Raw genomic sequence first — 21,809 nt, forward strand, 5'->3', positions numbered from 1 at the left:
CCCAGGAAGGGTGCCCCCGGGGTTAAGCTGAGTGCATGAACAAAGGGCACCCAAGACCACCGAGAACTAGGCAGCTTCCCAGGAGCTGAGCCCCTCCAACCCGGGCTGAGTCTGTGGGGCCCCGGCCACACCAGGGAGCTGTAACTGGAGGGCTGTGAGGACACAGCAGTGTGAGGGGCTGGATGCTGAACCACGAGAGGTGCCAGCGACGGTCCTCGGGCTGCTTCCTTTTTCCCTCTTGTCTTTTCAAGCCCTGAGTTTAAATCAAATCAGTGTTTGTTGGGTATGGACACCCTTAAGTGTTCTGATCCAGACTGGCGCTCTCTGAATTCAAATCCAGGCCTTGTTCCTTCTGAGCTTTTGGTAGAAGGCAGACAACCTCTCTGGGCCTTGGTTTCCCCTGCGATGGCTGTGAGGGTCTGAGAGTCGATCCATGTCCCTTGCTGAGCACAGCGCCTGGTGCTCAGGAACACAGGGGCTGGCCCTGGCCCTGGCTCCTGCCGGGGGAGGGAGCTGGTGACCGCCGGAGCCCTGGCCCCCTCTCAGCTTTGTCTCTCCTTCGTTGGGCATGTGGGCTTCCAGACTGCAGGGCTGGGCCTCCATGCCAGGAAGGCAGGGCCTCCGCTTAGGTACTTGGCTCACGCCCTTGGCGGGCCTGGCCTGGAGCGGGCAGGTGAGGGTACTGAGCGCTTGGGCGGGAGGCGCTCGGAGGACTTGTGCCCCTGTGGCCAAGCGGCAGCTGCTCGGAGGCGCCAGCAGCCGGGTTTGGCGGCGGCTCTCCCGGCCCTCTTCCCGGCCCGATGGAAAGGCGTTCTATGCAGCAGGAATGCCTCTCCGCTCCCTTCGCCCCGTCTCTGCCTTTGTGCGTCTCCAGCTGAGCTGGGGTCCAAAGTCTGTTTTCTCTCCAGCTAGTGAGTGTTGGCCTTCTGGGGGACTTCTTGTAACGCTTGGGAGCACAGAGCTCGCGAGTCAGGGCAGGAGGCTGAGAGGCCCAGGCAGCCTGAGAGGCTGTTGGCTTGTAAGTCGCTTCTCCCCAGAAGCCTTGGAATATTTCGGGGGGCCTGAACCCCTCCTGCCTCTCTCCTGCTCACCAGGGTCTGGTTGCTTTCAGCCGGTCCCTTGGCTGGTGTGTGACTCTGTGTGCCTGTCTGGTTCAGATTTCTGTGACATGAAAAAGGGAAGAGAACTTGGGCAACCTAATTAAACGATAAACTGAGCGTTGACTTAAACGAAGCTCAAAATGGCAGGAAGATAAATGGCCAGGTCTGGCAAAGTTCGACCAAGAGGGTCTGTTGCCCTGAACTCTAACCCCTTTCCAAATAAGTGTGTGATCAAGACTTCAGATGGAAAAAAGGAGAGATCAGCTTAGCTGTAGAAATGACTGTTCTGGGGCTCAGGGTGGGATGTCCCGGGTGCAGTGTTGGGGACCCCAGGGAGCTGGAGGTGGCACAGACCACCCCCCCAGGGGCTACTGCACCTGGGGTCCACCTGTCTGCCATACTGGCCATGGCCTCCACCCAGCCACCCACCACCCTGCTTTCCCCTCAACAGGGTTCAAGGTGGTAGATAAGCTGGCAGTCAAGGGACCTCGGCTATCCCGTTTGGCACCGTGTGGATTTAACTGGCTCGAAGAGCATCACTGTAAGACTCTCCCTGTGTCCACAGCAGCTTTCACCCACAACCTTCGAGGTTAGAGCAAAAACCGTTTGAAAACTGGGCATCTCTCCCAGCATTTGCTTGTGTCTTCACCATGGCTGCCTGTTTACACCTCTGTCCCCACTTCTACACAGCCATTCACGTGTGTGCATCAGTTCACAAGTATTTATTAATTACGTGCTATGTGCCCAAGACTGTTCCGGGCAGCAGGTGTGATGCCAGGTGCTGAGAGGTGCCATGAAGCAGAACAAGGGAGGGGAACAGGGTTGCAACTTTAGCTGGGCTGGTCCCAGAAGGCCTTGCTGAGGAGGAAGCATCAGGCAGAGAATTCCAAGCCAAGGGAAGTGCAAAGGCCCTGAGGCAGTCTGTGCTCAGCATGCGTGCTCTCTCCATGAAGGCAGGGACCATATCTTAAGGGTCCTCTTTATCTCTCCAGTGCTTGTTGCAGAGCACAGAGTAGGCGCTTGATCAATGTTTGCTGACCGAATACAAGTTTTTAAGTCAGCTTGTGCTAGGGGATGGGACAAGGGGAAGGTAAAGAGGAAATGAGATTCCTGTAGGCATCGGGGATGGACGTTTACCCCAGCTTCCTGGGCTGAGAGCTGATGTTCTGAGCAGGTCCTTACTCCATTCTAGGACTTTTCTTCCCTCTCCAGGGCTTTGCTCTAAGGTAAAATTCCAGCAACCACAAGCTGCCTACTCTTCCTCGAGGTTTCACATGTGATCATGTTGGGGTCAAGGACACTTCCAGGCCATCTGTGAGCGATTGGTCCTTCCTCCGCCTCGGACTTGGCTGACTGGGGAGGGGCTTTGGGCGCCTGGATCAGCACCTGGAAAAGAGTGCCTATTGAGCAACTGTTGTACGTCAGGTGCTGCAAGTCTGGGAACAGGTTTCTTCCTGGTTGTATTATTCTCCTCCGGCTGCTGTGACAGACCCCCTAGAACTTGGCAGCTTAAAGCAACACAAGTTTATTACCTTGTAGTCCAGAGGTCAGAGGTCAGACACAAGTCTCGTTGGGCTAGAACCAAGGCGTCACATGGCTGGTTCTTTCTGGAGGCTCCAGGGGAAAATCTGTTTCCTTCCTTTTCCGGCTTCTAGAGGCACCTGTGTCCCTTGGCTTGTGTCCCGAGTCACTCCAACCTCTCACTTCTGCCATCGCATCTCTCACTCCCCACCCCCGCCTCCCCCGTACAAGGACCTTTGTGATGGCATCGGGCCCACCTCAGGGTCCATGACTCAATCACACACCTGCAAAGTCCCTTCTGTTCTGTAAAGTGACACATTCACAGGTTCCAGGGATGAGGACGTGGCCGTCTCTGGGCCCATTATTTCACCTGCACAACAGTCATTCTTGCTGGGCTGGGCTGACCATGTGCTGCTCATAGGGCTTGGGGCCCATGCCCATGACTGACCCAGCCTGCCAGGCCGGTGAGGTCTGCATGGGGATACAGGAATTTACTGCGCACTGGCCCTGCACCAGGTACCGTTGTGGGCGTGTTGCCAGGACTGGCCCTCGGGCCTCACGGCCGTGCTGCCAGAGGACCTGAGACGGCTGGTTCAGCCCCAGCAGGGGCACCCTGTCGCCCTGGGTCAGTTTTCTCCCCTGGAACATGAGGGTGATGGTGGAACCTTTCTCATGAGGCTGTGGCATGAAGATGACCTCAGTCACTAATCACAGCATTTAGAGTAGGGATGGGCGCCCTCCTGGGGGCTCCCCAGGCCACCCTGGTTGGGAGGTTTCCTAGGAGAGGCTGGATTCTCTCCCATCCTAGGAAGTTCTGGGTGCAGTTTGGCATTTGCCCAGGAGATGGCGCAACAAAGCACCAGAAACCTGTCCAAAGCCCCAGCCTTTGGGTTGCTCCCAACTCTGGTCCCTCTGCCTGCAACCCACCTGGATACAGGGAAGGGGATTGACCCCAGAGACCCAGACGTGGCTCTGCCCCTCCCCTAGCCTCTCACCACTGCACCCCAGTGGGAAGCCTATGGGCCCACCTTTGTGCATGTCAGGTAACCCTCTGGACCCGGCCTGTGCCCTAAGGCAGCTGAGTTGTGGTCCCCACCCTCAGCAAATGTCCAGCTCTTCTGTCCACAAATATGCCAAGATAAGCTCTCACAAGGACTGGATAACAGAGAAGGCTTGTGTATCCAGGAGGGCTCCCGGGAGGAGGCAGCATTTGAACTGGGCCTCTGGGCCCTTGTAGGAAGGAGGGGGGCCCATCAGGGAGGAGACCCCAGGGGCTGAGACCCCTGTGACAACAGGCTCCCTCCCTTCCCCTCGTCCTTCCTCCCTTCTCCCCATCTGTGAGTCTCCTACGAGAGCTTCGTTATGGGTCACCAGCAACCACAGCCCATGCTGGGGTGCTGCCCACACCCCCAGCTTCTGGAATTCCCTCTGAGCCTCGGGACCTCACCCGCCCTTGCCTGTTCAACAGCCCCCTCCTCTCCAACAGAGCCCCTCTGTTCCAGCCTTCTCCTCGCCCCTCTACCCCATTACAGCCCTTCCTCCCACGGGCACCGGCCTGAAGCCGTAGGTCCAGGGCAGGAAGCCTGCACCCTTCCTCCCCTTGAGCTGAGCTCTCCTGGGCCCTTTCTCTCCACGAATGCCCCCCAGTGTGGCTCCTGCTGCCTGAAAGATTATCTGAAGGAGCGAGGGCGGCCTTGGTGGAGGGTGTGACTCCCTTTGGGACCTGGGGTCTCCTCTGCTACCCAAGGCATGGGTCTCCCATGGGCAGTAAATCCCTCGGGCCCACCGGGTCCTGCTGAGGAGAAGAGTGCCGGAGCGCGCGGGGAGGCAGGAAGTGGCCGCCTCCCTCCGGGGCATGGCTCCTGTCTGCAGCTGGCAGGGTGTGTGCCAGGGCGGGAGGGGGCTGGGGGCCGGAGGAGGGCCTGCGCCGCGTGGTTGTGCTGTGGCTTGCTGGGCAGCCCTTGCTTGCATGCGCACGCTCTCTCTCTCTCTCCTGACTTCTCGGGAGTCTGCTCCTGGGGCTGGTCTGCAGACCTGGGAGAGAGGCTTCCTCTGTCTCCCAGCCTTTCTGCTCCACCCCGCAGCCCTCCCCCAGTCCAAAGGGAGCTGCTCCAAGGCGGCCAGGCCAGGGGGCCAGGGGCTGGGACAGCCAGGTCTGATGGACCAGAAGAGCCCCAAATGGCAAGTTCTCCTACAGGGTGAGTCCCCGGGACGGCCCCATGCAGGGCTGTGGGGTTTGGACTGGGTCCTGGGACAGTGCCCAGACTCGCAGGACAGAAGACAGAGATGGGGGAGCAGATGCTGGGCTGTGAGGCGGTGAGGGGTGTGCATCCTGGCTGCAGGGCATGGCGGCTCATGCATGTGTGGAGCCTCATGGCCCAGGGGACAGACAGAGTGTCCCCAGAAGCCAGCATAATGGCCCCAGTTTGAGCCTGGGGGCCGAAGGGCAGGCATTGGGACCCTCAAGGGGCCCAGCAGAGCGTTGAGGTGTGGCAGCCAGTGCTGCAGCCCCGAGGCCCCCCTGGGCATGTCCTCGGTGCCCATACCAAGGGCAGCTCCTCTTCCCACTGTGCGTTCCGGGGCACAGGCTGTCACGGGGACTAGTGCTGGGCCCCTGAGAGGCCCCCAAGGGCGAGCACAGGTGATCCTGCTCTCCTAGCTGGTGGAGGTTAAGTGCAGAGCCGGGTGGCCCACCAAGGTCACTGAATCCTGCCCTCCTTTCCTACACAGGGAGCCTAAGGCTCAGAGGAGGGAGCACACTTGTCTGTCTCTGCCCAGCCACCCAAGACAGAGCAGGGTCTAGAACTCAGACGACCCTTCTCCCAAGCCACCTCCTGCTTCCAGAAGTGGTGGGGAGAGGAGCCAGGAGCAGGTGGAGAAGGCCAAGGGACAGCCTCCCAGAAGGTCCTGGGAGGGACACAAGTGTGCACACGCAGGTGACGCTGAAGCCCCAGAGCTCCTGGTCCCATACCAGGTGGGGTTTGAGGGCTCTTCCCCCTCCCTCCACCATGGCCAGCTTCTTGGACGCTCAGGTGACATGCAGGGCCCTGGACCGGGAGGCTGGAGGCACAGACTAGTCCTGACCTTCCACTCCCTGGTTTGGATGTAATCTGATTATGGAGGAATGCACTGACAAGGGGGGCACACACCCCTGCCGGTCCACAGGCCGGTCAGTGGTTAGGTAGTGAGCTTCCCGTCATCGATAGTATTCAAGGAGGAGCCTCCAACCCATTGGAGAGGTTGTGGAGGGGCAGTGGTCAGACGGGACAATATTTTTTCCAAGTCTCAGATTCCAGGTCTCTCCTCCTCTCTGTGCCCCATATGTGCAGCAAGAAGGACTACAGCAGCTGGCGTTTAGCGAGCACCTACTGTATACCAAGGCTCTTTGCCACCCTTAGCTGGCACCAGCTCACACACCCTTTGCGTAGTTGCCATTATTCTCCCACGTTCAAGATGAGAAGACTGAGGCATGGAGGGTCAGGTGACTTGCCAGTGGTCACCAGGCTGGCCAGTTGAGTGGCAGAACTGGGATGAAAAGTGCGGCACAGAGTGTGCATTCTGACCCACCATGCAGGATAGGATATATCCTCAATTATGGGAAGTCCAACCCCATTTAGCAAAATGTTTCCTAAGCTTTGGGAAGCCCAAAAGTTTCTTCAGAATCACTGCAGGGCTTTGGCTGGGAAGACAGTGGGTGGTGGCTTTCCAGGCCCCAGGTCCTCCGCCAGGCCAGGGACAGCTCCGGTCCTGCCAGGACAGGCAGGTGCCCAGCAATGAGGCACCTGTGGGGTTGGGAGGTGGGGCACCTTGTCCACCCAGTGGGGCGGGACACTGGGTGCCCAGGAGCAGGCCCAGGCCCAGCCTGCCTTGCAGGTGCTGGGAGGGCAGCCAGGGGCTGCCAGAGCCTTTGTTCCCATCACAAAGGCCCAGCACCAACTCCAGCCTCCTCACATCCTTGGCAGACAGGCGGGCCACACCCGCCAAGGCAGCCCCAGGCCCCGTCTCCTACACTGCCTGGTACTCAGTGTCTATGCTTTCAGGGATCCTTCAAACCAAAATGTCCTTAAACAGAGGAAGGAAGCTGAGCCCTGGCCTGGGTCATGGGCACAGGATCTTGGTGGGTATTGTGCCCCTTTCTCCAGGTGCAGCTCAGCCCTGCCTCTTCCAGGAAGCCTTCAATGATTGCCCCATCCTCATAACCGCCCCATTTTTGTTTTTTGTTTTTTTTTCCTCTCTCTCTCAATTTCATCTTTTCCTCAGCTCCAGAGCACGAGAGGAGCTCACTTGGCTTCACCCAGGTCTGAACCAGGGCAGGTGTTAGGTGGGGACGTTAGCTGAAAACTGGGACTGTCCCGGGCAAACCAGGACACATGGCTGCCTGGCTTAGACCACGATTGTTGGCCGTTAGAGTGTTGCCTTCTTTGGCTCTCTTTCTTGTCAAATAAGATGGACAAAAAACTGGAAGGGGGAAAGAGGGAGAGGAAAGAAGGAAAGAGAAAGACTCAAAGCACAGGCTCTCGTGTCTGCTCCTGTCTAGCGGAGCCTCGGTTTCCTCACCTGTGAAGCAGGAGTGCTGGCAGCAGCTGCCGCAGAGGGTCTGTGTGGTCTGAGTTTGTGGGCATGTGTGGCTCGGTGTGCATGTCACTGTGCATGTGTGTGAGCCCAGCAGGCCCAGAGGGCGAGGTGGCCTCTGTGGCTTTGGGCTGAGGGAATTAGTGTGCAGACAGTGGCTTTGGCAGGCGCCAGGCCCACAGTCCCTGAGGGGTGTGAGCAGCATGGACGTGACACACGTCTGACCTGCTGGTTCGGTGGGGCCACAGAGGAGAAGGCCCCTGAGGCTGGGACCCTAAGTCCTCTCCTACTGGGTTGCCCACTGCCACCCAAGGCTGGAAGAAGGCCCCTGTCCTCTGTGGGGTGAGGACAGATGAGTGGACAAGGGCCAGCCTCTCTGCCCCTTCACCTCGGTGGCAGTGGCACTATATCTTCCCTTATGGGGACCGAGAGACCATTTCAGGCACCCCTTGGGTCCCAGATGTGTGAAAAGTGAGGCTCTGGACCCGGCTGGCCTGGGTTCAAATCCCAGTATTGCTGCTTATTGTTGTGTGCCCTGGACAAGCTGCCTGACCGATCTGGACCACTTCCTGATGTGAGCCTCGCTGGCCAGGGCTGTGAGGGTGGAGCGGGTCCTAACCTGAGGCCCTCAAGACAACACAGTTCAGCAGTGTGAGCTGTCAGCACCCTGACTGTCACTGTCCCCCTCGTCATTCTGTTCTTGTCTGGGAGTATTTGAGTCACAGTGTCACCCCCCCATCCCCTCCCCCAACCACCCACAGCCCACTTCCTCCAGGTGGGGAGAAAGGCAGGAATCTCAGGACCCTGACTGGGCCAGGGAGGAGCCCATCAGGCCCGGTGGGGGGTGGGTAGGCAGCCCGCCCCACCATGCCCGCCACGGTGAGACACAAAGTCCTTGTCCAGAGTGAAGGAAGTGCTCGGAAATCACAGAAAAGCAGTATCCTGGGAGCAGCTTCCAGGCGCCCTTCCCCTCTCCCCCCGCATCCTGGCCCTCTCTCCCTCTCCCCCAGCAGCGCGCAGAAAGGGAAGGAGCATTTATGGAGCACCTACTGCATGCCAGCTCTCAAGCCATTAGCCCTGTTTTATAGATAAACTGAGTCTCTGGAGGTGGGAGGTCTGCCCCAGGCATCCTGAGGCCTGGGAGCAGCCCAGCAATTCCACAACAGGAACTCCCACCGGGGACCAACCTCCACACTCTGAGAGGGCCTGCCTGCCTCCTCTTTGGATGCGAGCAGCTGCTCCCTGAGCCCTCCAGGTCTCCGGGTGCTGCCCCCCTAGCCCTCTCCCCACCACCAAGCTGGCATACCCTCCCTGGCTTCCCCACCTCACCCCCGGGAAAGCAGAACACGGGGAGAAAGCTGACTGCAGTCTCAGGAATCAGACCCTGCCGGCAGACCTGTGTACTGTCTCTGAGCCTCAGTCTCCCCAGCTGTAAAATGGGGACAACTGAGGGTGTTCATCTTCTCTGGCATTGGGAAGGCCAGGCCCCTCAGCCACTGCCCGAGGCCCCATCCTGGAGGACCGCCCTGGCCCCCAGGGGCTGATCTGGGGTAGGCTCAGTGGCTGGGTGGGCTGGTCTGGCTGCCTCACATCTCCCTAATGGCAGGTTTGGGCACAGACAGAGCCTGTGGCCCTGCGGTGTGGGGTGGTGGCTCTGCTCCCCCGCCCTTCTGCCCTCCTGCCCGCCGTGTGGTCCTGGCAGGAGACACGTGAACACAGCCTGGCTCTGTTCTCCGAGCTGTGGGAGGCGGGCTGTCACCGCGGGAGCCGGGAGCTGGAGGTGCGCCCAGGAGCGGGGGAGGGGCGGCGGATGTCTGCGCCTTCCCTCGCCCCTCAGCGCCAGGCCCTGCCAAGCCACAGGTGCCCCCGCAGCGCAGGAGGTGGGTGGGGCGAGGGAGGAGGTGTGAAGGGGAGTACAGCATGGAGGGGGTCTGTTGGGGAGAGAGTTGCCCCACTCCGTTCTGGGGAGAGAGGTATCCAGGCGACATGGGCTGGTTTGCTCCGCCACCATCACCAGGGCTGCAGGTCCCACTGGGTTTCCGAGCAGCTCCTGCTGTTGTGCAGGCTGTGCACTGCGCCATCCTGGGGGCCCTTAGGTTAGAGTTGGCAGTGTGTGGTGGCCTCGGCCTCCCTCCCATCTTCTCCACCTACCACATTTTGATCTTTGGTTCTGGAATTCTGATCACCTTTGATCAGAAGCCTGGAATGTTGGTGCGGGTGATGTGTTGAATGATTGGGGGTAACAGGGCACCCATCGTGGGCTGTGCATGGTGTGGGGCTTGGGGGTTGCAAGAAGCTGGGTTTGTCCCTCAGAGGTCAGAGGGATGTCTGTGTGTCTGAGCGCCCCGGGCACCCCATTCTCCACAGGCATCTGTGTACCATCAGAACGTTGTGGGTACTGTGCCTCCCTACCCGCTGTCCCATTCTCTCCTTTGCCTCCTAGCCCTCCTTGCCGAGACACAGCGTCTTAACTCGAGGGTTCCCTGTGGGCTGCTGGCCAAACAGAATCTGGAAAGAGAAACGCCGACCAAAACCTCTCCCAGCTATGTGACCTTGGGCAGGTTCCCTAACCTCTCTGTGCCTTCGTTTCCTCATCCGAAAAGCAGAGGTAACAGGGTTGTGGGCAGATTAAATGAGATAATGATGGAAAGCGCTCCGATCTGGGATAGCATGGAGAAAATGCCAGTTGCTTTCTCACTCCACGTGCTCTTGGTAGAAACTGCCAGCTTTGTTCTTTGCTTGAGTGCTTGGAGGTCCTGGGAGGCTGGGGTTCACCTCCTTTGTCCCCCTGGGGCGGCTGACACCAGGCTTGGCACAGGTGAGCCCTGGATTCATAAGCAGCTGCAGGGTTGCAGGGGGAGCCCTCCCTCTCCTGGAGCTGGGGGAAGGGTGTGGGCCCCCATCCCTCCGCCCACCCACGCTGCCCTGGCCCCTTTGACCATGCCCGCCCCGCCCTCCCCCAACCCCATGAGGAGGAAACCGTGGGCTCAGCACTGCCGCTCAGCTTTATCTCGGGCCCTCTGCGCACAGCCCTGTCCCCAGGAAAAGGGTTTATCAGCCTGGTCATCTGGGCCCCAGCAGGCTTGGGGAGACATGTGGTCAAGTGGCAGGGGGCTTGGAGGGGGAGGCCGGGGGGGCGGGGGCACACCCACGTTGGCCTGATAAGGTCCCCTCCTCCATGGCGGGCTCTGCGCACATTAGGAAGAGCCAGGAGTCCAGACTCCCTTCCCAGACTCCATGACGTTCAGACCCCACCAACCCCATCCCCAGCCCTCGGACTTGGTGCCCTCCACATGGTTGCCCGTCCGCTAGGGCCTTCTTGGGCTGAACTCCCAGGGAACAGCCAGGGGAGCCTGGAGGGTCATAGCTGGGAAGCCCATTTCAGGGAGATGAGCCAAGAGAAGGCTGCCCAGCCTCCCTGGTGCCCCGCTAAGGACCAGGAGAACGTGGTTCTACCCCCTTTAAGAGCAACAGCTCACGTGTGTGGAGCGCTTACTGCACAGGGCGGCCCTGCTCTCCGTGCTTTGCACAGATTCACACTGTGAATCCTCCCCACAACTTGAATGAGGCAGATGCGGTGTTATTAACCCATCTTAGAGACCAGAAGACTGAGGCCTGGCCACCCTGTGCCCTGTGGCCTTGTGTACACCCTGGGTCTTGGGGCACACCAGGCAGCCAACTTGAGATGGAATATGGTCCCTGTGGTCCCTGACCATCCTGCTACCCTAGCACCATTCTGCCGTTGTCTCCCCCTGTTGTGGCTCTTGTCTCCTCCCCGAGGGAAGCAGTCTTCCTAAGCCAGTGGTGAGGGTAGCAGAATTGGACCCTCCCCAACAGCAGGCATCCGGAGAGGCGACTTGAGAATTTAAACATCTGAGTTCAGATCCCAGCTCCAGCACTTACTGGCTGCCAACCTGTACCAGCCTCCTAGCCCTCCGGGGATGTGGGGGGCCACGTGGTCAGGGGGCATGTGTCCCTTCCATGCTCCCCGCATGCCCCCCCAGGCCTTGGCCCTGCTGCTGGCTGCTCCCAGAAAGCCGAGGGCCCTCCCTGTCTTCCCTCAGGTCTGAGGGTGAAGTCACACCCTCCACAGCCTCTTCCACATCACATCCTGTCCTTCCTTAGGCTCTCCTGGACACACGTCATTACCTAGTGATGGATTTCACTGATTTTCATTGATTGTTGTCTGTCATCTCCACTGGCTGGGCAGCTCCAAGAGATCAAGAATTTCCATCTGTTCTTGTTCTTCTCCGTCTCCTCAGCACCTAGATCAGCACACAGCACGTAGTAGGCCCTCAGTAAATACTTGTTGCAGAAATGAGTGGCTGATCAGGAAGACAAAACAAAGAGCTTCTTCAGGCTTGTCCTCTTGTTGATCGATTGATTGTTACTCCCAGCTCGCTCCCGAAGAGACCGGTGGTGCTCCCAGCACACAGTAGGTGCTTTTGAGTCTTGGCGTCCTTCCCCACGTCCAGACTGAGCAGCTGCTCCAACCCCGGGGCCTCTGGTTCTTGGGACCAGTCAAGGTCTCACCAAAACAGAGCCAGGAGCCCCATATCCTGGCAGGCATTTCCTGCTGCCCCAGCCCGTGGGTGTCAGTTCAGACCCCCGCAGGGCCGTGAGGGTCCTGGAGTCCCGCCACTTGGGTGTGTGCTCCATCTGCTGCCTGACCCCCAGCCTGGCCAGAGCCCTGTGGCCGTGGTCCAGGAGGCATGGGAAGCAGGTCACTGCAGTCACCCTCCCGCTCCAACTCCTTGGACATAAGACCCTTTGTAGGTCCACAGCATGGCCATCAAGAGGGTGTCAGGCCTGCTGGACTTCCTGTCCAGTGCACACCTACTGGGTGCCCCAACCCTGCCAAGCATGGTGGCAATGGGGCTTATTTTCCAAATCCAAAGATAGGACATCAAGTGTTTGGCCTTGGGTAGTCAAAACACTGTCATTTCCAGAAAATTCTGGTGGATTATAAGGACCTCAGGACTGGCCAGGAAGTTCTACCATGGACAGTCAGCATCTCCCTAAATGACAGCAGGAGTTCGGAGGTAGAAATCTTGTCCTCAGGGATCTTAAAGTCCAGCTGGGCACCGCAAAGCAGTTTGGGAGGGCTTCCTGGAGGAGAAGAGACAGAGCTGTGACTTGAAGGATTCCAAGATGCAAAGAAGGGTGGTTGAGGTCTTCTTGGAGACACAGGGAGACTATTCTAGCCAGGAGGGGCGGTGCTCCAGGGCCTCGTCTGAATTGTGGGCATGTTAACGCCTCGCCCATCTCCTCCCTGAGCCCTGGAATCAACCCGTGGAAACTGAAACCCAGGATGCTGCTTCAAGGTCAAGGTCATAAGCAAGCCGAGGCGGAGGCAAAGTAAAGTGAGGAATCCCCATGTCTGCTGCCCAGGTGTCCCTGCCTCCCAGCCCATTACCATGATTGGGTTAAGAGTTGACACTTAGACATTTGGTCTGTGCTCTTCCTTAAATGGTAGTGGTTTGAAATCCTGACATAAACATGGTTAACAAATTGGCTCCATTTGGTGTGGCCCCATGTCTAATTGTATCCAATTAACACTCACCGGGGGGGTCTGAGTCGTCAGCTCCTGATCCATCATCCAGCCTCACAAACCAACCCTCCACTGCTCCTCCATCAGCCAGGAGGTACCATCCTGCCCAGATGGGAGACACATTCCTCCCAGTCTTTGCGTTTGGTTTGGGGACCTGTGAATTTCCGAATGGGTGTGGGAGCCCACTGGTTGTCTGGTAAAGTCTTGGCAATGTGTGTTAATTTAAGTTTTTTCTATTGAGATAGAATGCACGTAACATAAAGCTACCCATTTTAAAGTGGATAATTCAGTGGCATTTAGTACGTTCACAGTGTTGTGAGACCATCACCTCTTTCCAGTTCAGCCCCTGGCAACCACTGATCTGCTTTCTGTCCGTAAGGATTTGCCTATTCCAGACATTTCATATACATGGAATCATATAACATGTGATCTTTTGTGTCTGGCTCCTCTCCGTGAGCGTGTGTTCAAGGTGCATCTGTGCCGTGGCTGTGTCAGGACTTCATCCTTTTTCATGACTGAATGGTATTTCACTGTGTGGATGGCCTCATTTTATGTATTCATTCTCCCGCTAACGGATATTTGGGCTGTCTCCATATATCGGCTGCTATGATGAATGCTGCTGTGAACGTTCATGTACACACTTGACTTGTGTTTTCAGTTCTTTGGGGTATACAGTTGACCTTTGAAAAACATGGGGGTTAGGGGCACCAATCCTTCGAGAAGTCGAAAATCCACATGAAACTTACAGTTGTCCCGCCACATCCACGGTTCCTCCGAACTAGTAGATGCAGCCAACCGCGGACTGTGCCGTACCGTAGTCTCTCCTACTGAGAAACACCTGAGTGTGAGTGGACCTGCTCAGTTCAAACCCGTGTTGTTCAAGGTTCAGCTGTATGCCCAGGAGCGGAATCTGCTCGGTCATACTATTAATTTAATTTCATAAAAATGTGCAGCGCTCTGATTAGGTGCCACTCATATTCACGGCATCCCTACGAGGTAGAGACTGTTGGCCCATTTACAGATAAGGAAGTGGAGGCTTGGCAGTTAGACCAGGACCTGAACCTGGCAGTCAGAGCTGGTATCTCCCACTATACAGAACTGAGGCCAGCAGCTCCGTCTGGCCCTTGGGATGGTGACCACACCTCAGGGGTCACCCAGAACACCAGACAGGCCCGGGAGGACTCACCTGTGTCAACCACCCTGAGAGGCTGTTGGGTAAGCCTGAGGCTGGCGTGTCTGTTCATAGAGAAGTGTCACCAAGAACAAACTGGAGGTGGGTACCTCTCCTGGTCCAACAGCAGCCTGGGGCCTCTGCGCTGACCTGGGAGCTGGCTGGTACACACCCCCCTGGGGCTCCCCCTGCTGCTCACCCAGGAATAATAACAGCAGTGCAGGCTCTCAGTCAGCTCCGCTCTCCAGGCCCCCGACTTCCTCAGCGCCCCTGCCTCTGCTGATGCCCCCTCCTGCGGGCAGTCAGCTCGCCCACTGTGCATCAATCTCGCGGTCCAGGGCCCTGGCCTGGCCGCCCCCTGAAACCTGGTTATCCCCCCACCACACGTGCTGTGGGGCCTGGGGGCGCAGGCAGCTCCGATGGCTCAGTCCGTCCTGCCTGCTGCTCCCTCCCCAGTCCCTCCGAGTCGGGCTTTATCTTGCTGTTCTGGGCCCTTCCTTTACCCATAAGCCCTGGCTGCAAGTGGGATGGGGGCTGGAACCTCGGCTGTCCCGGACCCTCGGGACAGGGTTTACGCCCCACACAAGGCTGATCGGGCAGGAGGCCTCCACTTGTGAGCACTGTGTCTGAGAAGACACATGGTGACCCCTAAACCTTCCAGACACTCAGACCCCATCTCTGCAGCGTGGGTGACTGAGTAAAGCACCTCCCAGTCACCCAGCCCCAGGATAGCAGGGCAGGAGGCCAGCCCCTCGATTTCTCTGTGACCGCGGCCTGGACAACCAGGGGACCTGCTTGTGGGCCCTCAGCCGGCACCCAGGCCGGGGAGCCCACCCTGGACTCTGGGTGAGTTGGAAGGACAGATGGGTGTGGGGGCAGAGCAGGTCAGAGCGCTTCCAAATAAGACCAGAAATCCTCAAAGCCCTCCCTCTTCCCGAGGCTCATCTGGGAGCAGGGCAGACTCCAGCCCGTCCAGCCCGCGGCTGTCCCTGGGCCTTCCACCTAGCCTCGCGGGCCTGGTGTGGGTACACGGACCTCTGGTCATGGGTCTAGGTGTGTGTGCAAACGTAGCCAAAGTTCCCAAGTGTACATGCCTTCACACACACACACACACACACAGCCTCAGTACATAAGCACACACATACACTCATACATGCACACTGGACACACACACACAGCCTGTCTCACGCTCAGGCATGCACATAGAGCCTCCAGCATACGCACGTGCGCGCGCGCGCACACACACTCATACGGTGTCTCTCTCTCTTTCTCTGACACACATGCTCCTCCCCCAAGGCCAGCCTGGGTGACTGTGAGTTTCCTCAGAAGCTGCCCACAATTGACTATTCATGCTTCCCTCTAATTGCCTCGTGGGTGTTTGTCTGCTTGGCCGGGAGGATCTTAAGCCACAGGGTCTTGAGAGTGGGACTCGGGTAAGAGGGGTCTGCCATTAAAGGGACCCCCCAAGGGCAGGAAATCATCAGGCCAGGGGTGGGAGGACCCCCATGTGCCTCCTATTTGCAAAGCCTAAGGTCAGAATGGACCACTGGTCTCTAGGCCACAGGGATGTGTCTTTGGCCCAGAGGCAGCTGTCATCCATCCTTGGCTGTTCCCTGTGAGGCTTGGCAGCCACCCCCAGCTTTGGTTCAGATCCTGGTTGGTTTTTCCCTCAGAATCAAGTTAATGCCAACCATCCCTCCACATCGGAGGACACTTCCTTTGCCAAAGCCGCTTCCCAGAGTGTCCCTCCCCAGAACTCACTCCCTGCTGAGAAGCAGAATCACCTCCCTCCACAGATGAGGACAAGCTCAGAGACGGGCAGCGATGAGACAGTGGGGACCGCCCAGCCCAGGACCCTGATCTGGGGCCCCGGAGGCCCCCCCAGGAGAGAACAGGGACTGGGCCTCCTCACACCGGCTCTGAGGATGTGGTGGGTGTTGCAGGGCTGTCCCCTTCATCCTGTGAGGGCCGGGCTCGGGTTGGAGAACCTCTTCCTGGCCCTGAAACGCAGCCGACAGGCACAGGGTGCTGGCTTCCCTCCCAGCCCTGCTGTTTACTTGCTATGTGACCTCCAACCATTCTCTTCACCTCTCTGAACTTTCACCTCCACACCATAAAACGGAACCAACAGGATCACCAACCCACAGCCTCACCAGGAGGGTCATGTGAACTCCTGCTGGTGGCTCAGCCCAGGGCCTACAGAGCAGGCACGGAACCAGTGGTCTTGAATATCATGGGAAAAGATTTCGTTTACCTGTCCCCCTGTCACTGGGTCTTGCTCTCTCTTCTCATACAAGCTGGAACCTGTGCGGGTGGCAGCTCAGCCCACAGCAGGGCCGAGAGCTCACAGCCAGGCGCGTGGGTGGAATGCTCTGAATGCCCGGCAGCCCTCATCTTCCGGGACCGTGATGAGCTGGTCTAATGAAGCCCCGGCCCTCCTGCGGGGACACGTGTGTGGACAGAGGAGTGGGGCGACTTAAAATTGGCCCCACAGGGGAGAGGCTGGGAGAGTGCACAGAGCAGGCCTGTCCGAGTCTTGGGGTCCTTTTCTGTGTCCTGAGGGCTCGGAGCCTCCGCTAGGCCAGGCTAGGGTGCTGGGCACCTGCCCGGCTCCACCCAGCCTCAGCTCAACCAGATACCTCAAGGATTACTTCCTCATAAAGGTGTCGCTGTCTCCCTGTCACCTGTCCCAGGCCCCGGGTTGTTCTGCCATTCAGGAGGCAAGCCCATTCTCGCCCAGCAGACCCCTTGTCCCACGCAGGGCCCAGCAGGACAACCTCAGCAGGTGTTTTTGGGTGGGTGCCAGCCAGTGGCTGCTTGTCTGGGGCAGGGGGCCTCGGCAGAGATAGGAAGCGTGTCAATGCTGTGTCTGGCAGTGTGGCCCCCACTGTCAGAGTACACTGTCCAGACACCTGGACAGACTCATGGCTGCACAGTCGGGGCCTGGTGGGAGATGCTTGATCCTGCCCCCACCGCAGGCTGTCAGCTCCTTCCTGGTGTCCCTGGGGAACGAGGCAGGAGGCAAGGCTGAGCTGAGCGTTGCAGCTTAGAGGGGGTGTCCACCCCCCCACCCCCCGGGGTCGGGCTGGCTGCTGATGGATGGTAATGAGACCCGGGGAGTCTGATGAAGTTCATTTTTCACCTGCCTGTGTTTTCGCCTCCCTGCTCTCCCAAGGCAGCCGGTAATCCATCCTGGAGCCCTTGAGAGGCCTCAGCAGTAATGGGGTCATAGATCACTCCCTTGTGGAGACAGAGCTGGACAGCAGAGTGGAGCCATTAAGGATGACCACCGGTGACCCCCAGGCCAGGCCGGCTCCAGTGCGGACTCCAGATCCAGACGGGGCCTGCCACGCCCTGAATGTGGGAGTGAGTGGGAGAGGCCCCGGACATCTTCAGGGTTGGCGCAGGCCCCGTGGGTGGTGAGGGGGCACCAGGAGCGGATGGTTCTTCCTAACTGGAGGGCTGGACCCCCGTGCCCTGGGGACACCCAGAGTGGGCATCACTTTGCAACTGCCCCTTTGGTCAAAGCCTCTCTGTGACAGGTCAGGGTGGAGGGGATGCCAGCTTGGAGACCACCCTCACCTCCCACCCTGTTTAAACCCGGTAACTGCAGGTGGAATCCTTCGCATGCCCGCTTGCCCCCACCAGCTCAGCAGTGTGGCCCACAGAGATTGAAACAGCAGCAGATGCCTGGCCCCACCCCCCACCCCTTATCAGCCCTTCTGCTCCCAAAGCAGGATAGGGGGCAGTTGGTTCCAAAGCAGAGCAGGAGCCCTGTCCTGCTTGGTTCAAACCCCGGTCTCAGCATCTTAACTGCTGTGCAAATGAGCAAGTGCCGACCCTCCGTTGCTTCAGTTTTTCCATGTGTAAAATGGGATGATAACTAGTGGAGTTTCGTGATGATAAAGGGCATTATAAGCGGGACGTGCTTTTGACAGCGCTGGGCACCTAATGCCTCAGAATTGAGATGTGTTACTATTATTGTTGGTGACAGCAGCATTAGTTCACGGCGCAGGCTCTGATCCCAGCTGTGTGACCTTTGAACACATGCTTACCCTCTCTGGGCCTCAGTTTCCCAACTTGTAAAATGATAAGAGGATTGAACAGGCTACTCCTGAAAGGCCTTAGAAGGAAGCCTCCGTGGAGTCAGCACTCAGGAAAGACTAGCCCCAGTTACTGGGTGCCAGAAATAGCCCCCCACCCCATGCTGCCCTCCTGGGATCTTCCATAGCACACCAGGGAGGGAGAAAGGAGGGCTCCCAGTCACAGGCCCCGACGGTGAGACTCTGGGCCAGGCCCATGGACAGGAGCCAAACACTCCTTACAACACAGGGGCTTGGGGACCCTTGGGGCCACACAGGTCCTCACCCAGCTTCCCGAGTTCTCAACACTTTGAGACTGGGGCACCAAGAGCCCCTTGAAGGCCATGGGGAGCCTTGCTGGGGTGTCCCCACTCCCGTCTGACAACTCTGGTCTCTCAAGACGGCTTTTCTGGTCCAGGATTTGGCAGGTTTTCCATGCACGCTGCCCAGGCACCTGAAGGCTGCACCTCCAGGCCCCGCCGAGCCCCCACCTCCACCAGTTTCCCAGAATCACTCCTTCCCGAGCACGCAGCCTCCTCCCCACCCACCCCTCACCCACCCCACTTGAGCCCCATTGCTGCCAACCCCCTGTGGTCCCTTCTTTCCTGGTTCTACAACAGGGCCTTTGCACTTGCTCTTTCCTCTGCCTGGAACACCCTTGCATGATTGGCTCCCCTTGCCTTTCCGGCCTTAGCGCCAATGTCACCTCCTCCGTGAAGCCCTTCTGGATCACCCGATCTGATTGCCTCCCCCGAGGATCCCTTGTTCTCAAATGCCTTGATTTGCTTTCTTCCTCACACCGGCACTAGTCACCCCAAAATCGTCTTGTTCATTGGTTTCCATGGTTTTTAAAATCTCCCTTGGTTAGAACTATACTGTTGTGAGAGCTTGTCCATCTCTTTTGTTCACTAACGTGTCCCCAGAAAGAGGGATAGTGCCTGGGGCATAGTAGGTGACTAGTAAATATAATTGGCTGCACAAATGGGTGGAAGGAAGGAAGGACGGGTGGGTAGAAGGAGGGGGAGGCAGGGAGGGTACTTGGGTGGATGGACGAATGGTCCCCACCCAGAAGGCAGACAATACCTGGGCCTCTTTCCTTCCTTGACCCGGTTCTGCCCATTGACGGGGACAGTGGGAGATGGCTGGTGGCTCCGTATTGGTGGCTGGGTGGTGACAAGGTGGGCGATAAGATGGGTTAGATGAAGCACCTCCAGGCAAGGTCACAGGTGCGTCATGATTTCTAAAAGGTGGAGAAAATCTCTGTGACGTCGAGGGCCCTGTCGGAACCTTGGAGTGGCCGTTACTGACCAGGAAGGGGAACTCGGCCCCGGGGCCCCCCAGCCAGGTGCTGGGGAGAGAGGCAGTCAGCGCCCGGCACCAGCCAGGGCCCGCCTGGCATTGTCTGGAGCTGTGTGGTTGAGCAGAACCTCTCCAAAAGGCTGCCGGGCTCATCCCCGGCCGGGGCGGGGGCGTGTCGGGGCCACGGTGAGGGGAACAAGTGCATTTGCATCAGATTTACGCGCAGGTGGCGTCAAGCCTGGTTGTTCAGAGCTCCTTCAGGTGGTCACGTCTCTGCTTTTCCTCCTGCACCCCACCCACCCTGTTTCAGTGTCCCAGAGACCCTGAAACAGGAGGAGGGCACCCTGTGCTGCTGGCCGAGCCTCCTGGGTCCCCTCTTCAGGGTAAATACGCATAATCCTGACACATCATTGAGCTCTCCCTGCAGCAGCCCGACACCTGAATTAACCGCCCGAATCCTCACAACCTCTCGGGGTGGTGCAGCCACTGCCCCCGTTTTACAGAGGAGCAAACTGAGCCCCAGAGGGCGGTGTCACTCACAGGCAGCCACGTGGCGGGTAGGCTGGGGCTTGGCACTTTGTATGGATCAGGGCACTGAAGTCTCACGTGGACCCCACGGACAGAGGTAGGCTCTTCGCCCATCTTACCCAGAAGGCCTGAGAAGGGGTGGAGAGAATGAAGCACAGCTGTGCTGGGGGCTGAGCTCAGATTCACCCTCAGGTCAGGCTGGAAAGTCTGCGTTCTTTCCCGTACTGCTGTGTGCCCAGAATCTGGGACCATCGCTGGAGAGTAAAAGGTGCTCAGTAAATACTTGGTGCCTGGCGCTTTGGGAGGCCGCACACCTGGCTCTGCCCAGGCAGGCAGGGGGCACATTCGGGTGACCGAGGGGAGGTGCCCAGCAGGAGAGGAGGACGGGGCTCTTCACAGCAACACCAAGGTTGGATTCCTGCCGAGTGAGGGGACCCGGGCCCAGGCTGGCAGGCAGGGCCACGAGCCCCTTTGAGCCCTAATTCCAAGAGCCCACTTTGTGTCCCGCTGTATAACAATATGATGGGTTAGGGTCAAGTTGTGGTCCCATAACTTGTGGGAAGACATTTCAGAACAATAAAGGCGTCTGGCTTTATATCTGCCCATATTTTATCCTTGCTTTAGCTTCTCCCGCTTACTTGCCTTGGATTTACTGTGCGAGTATTTTAAACGGGTTGAGGTTTGATGCCTGCCAACGGTCCCCCGGCGGTGCCTGTCCCCTCCCTCCTGCCCCAGGGAGCCTGGCCCTGGCCAAGCCCCCCGTGCTGGCCTCCGCCTGCTGAAATACTTGCCTCCAGGCTCCTCTGACAGCCGGAGCTGTCTCCTGAAGCAGAGGTTATTGGACTGCGGATGTTATGACATTATATTTTGTGTCTGCGCTCTCGAGATGCGTGATGCTGGCAGAATGATAAGCTTGAGGTTGGGCCGGGCGAAGGGGCTGGGTGCCGCAGGCGACTGATAGTGGATGAGTTCCCAGCCCCACCGCTGGCGCCCCAGGAGTTGACAGAACCAGGGCACCAGCCTCCCCGGCTGGGGCTGCTCACACAGTTTGTTGCTGTCAGTGCTGCTTACTCCAGAGGGGCTGGGACAGAACAAGACAAAGCCACACCAGCAGCCCTGCCTCCGCTGTGCTGGCCAGGATTTAGGTTCTGGGCACCGTGCTGAACGCTCTGGTTTATGAATGTGCTATGCCCATGCCACCAGAGGAGACAGGCGTTTTTATCCCTTTTGTTAGTGAAAGAGACTGAGGCACAGAGATAAAGTGACTTGCTGTATCCGTGTCCCAGGGCTATAAAACGGACCACAAACTGGGCAGCTTCAAATAGCAGAGACTGGCCCTCCTATGATTCCAGAGGCCAGAAGTCCAAGATCAAGGTGTTGCAGGGCCGTGAGCCCTCGGAGGGCTCCAGGGGAGGGTCCTTCCTTGTCTCTTCCAGCTCCTGCTGGTTTCCAGCCATCCTTGGCGTCCCTTGGCTTGTGGCTGCATCCTACTGGTCTCTGTCTCTGCTTTCACACAACCGTCTTCCCTGTGTGCATCTGTGTCCAGATTCTCCTGTTCCTCTAACGACCCTGAGCATTGGATGAGGGCCCACACTGGTCCAGTATGACTCACTTTAACTTGACCCCCTCTGCAAAGACCGTCTTTCCGTCAGGGATCACACTCTCAGGTTCCAGGTGGACGTGAACTTGAGGGGACACCGTTCACCCCAGTATGCTTGCCCCAGTCCCTGTAGCGGATGCTCCTGGGGCCCCGCTAGCTTCTCCTCCGCCCGTCCCGGCGCCTAGCGGCAGAGAGCTCCAAGGTCCCCGTGGCTTCCAGATCCCTGTGATTCAAAGCGTGAGCTGCCACTCCAGGCAGGAGGCTGACATCGCACCAAGAAGGAGAGGCGTTGCTGAAAGACCCCGTCCTCCGGTCCTCCCTAGGGACCTTCTCTCCCAGGCTGTCCAGCAAGACAGTTCATCGTGGCCCCTCCCCCCTTCCTCAG

At 58.4% G+C, this 21,809-nt stretch overlaps 1 protein-coding gene across 2 annotated transcripts in view; it reads left to right on the forward strand.

Moving 5' to 3' along the window:
- The window catches only part of LOC116658770, a 223,236-nt gene that overhangs the window by 148,117 nt on the left and 53,310 nt on the right, over nucleotides 1-21,809 (forward strand). The window contains exons 3-4 of one of the 2 annotated variants that reach the window (XM_032464494.1): nucleotides 9,637-9,801; nucleotides 11,319-11,647. The exons of the other annotated variant lie outside the window; for it this stretch is intronic. Of the exons in view, the coding sequence (XP_032320385.1) occupies nucleotides 9,637-9,801; nucleotides 11,319-11,362 (209 nt within the window). The 3' untranslated portion in view covers nucleotides 11,363-11,647. Of the gene's footprint in view, nucleotides 1-9,636; nucleotides 9,802-11,318; nucleotides 11,648-21,809 lie in introns of those variants that run through there. 2 annotated transcript variants of the gene reach the window in all.

Source organism: Camelus ferus, chromosome 21 (assembly GCF_009834535.1).
Source record: "Camelus ferus isolate YT-003-E chromosome 21, BCGSAC_Cfer_1.0, whole genome shotgun sequence".
Lineage (NCBI taxonomy): Eukaryota > Metazoa > Chordata > Mammalia > Artiodactyla > Camelidae > Camelus > Camelus ferus.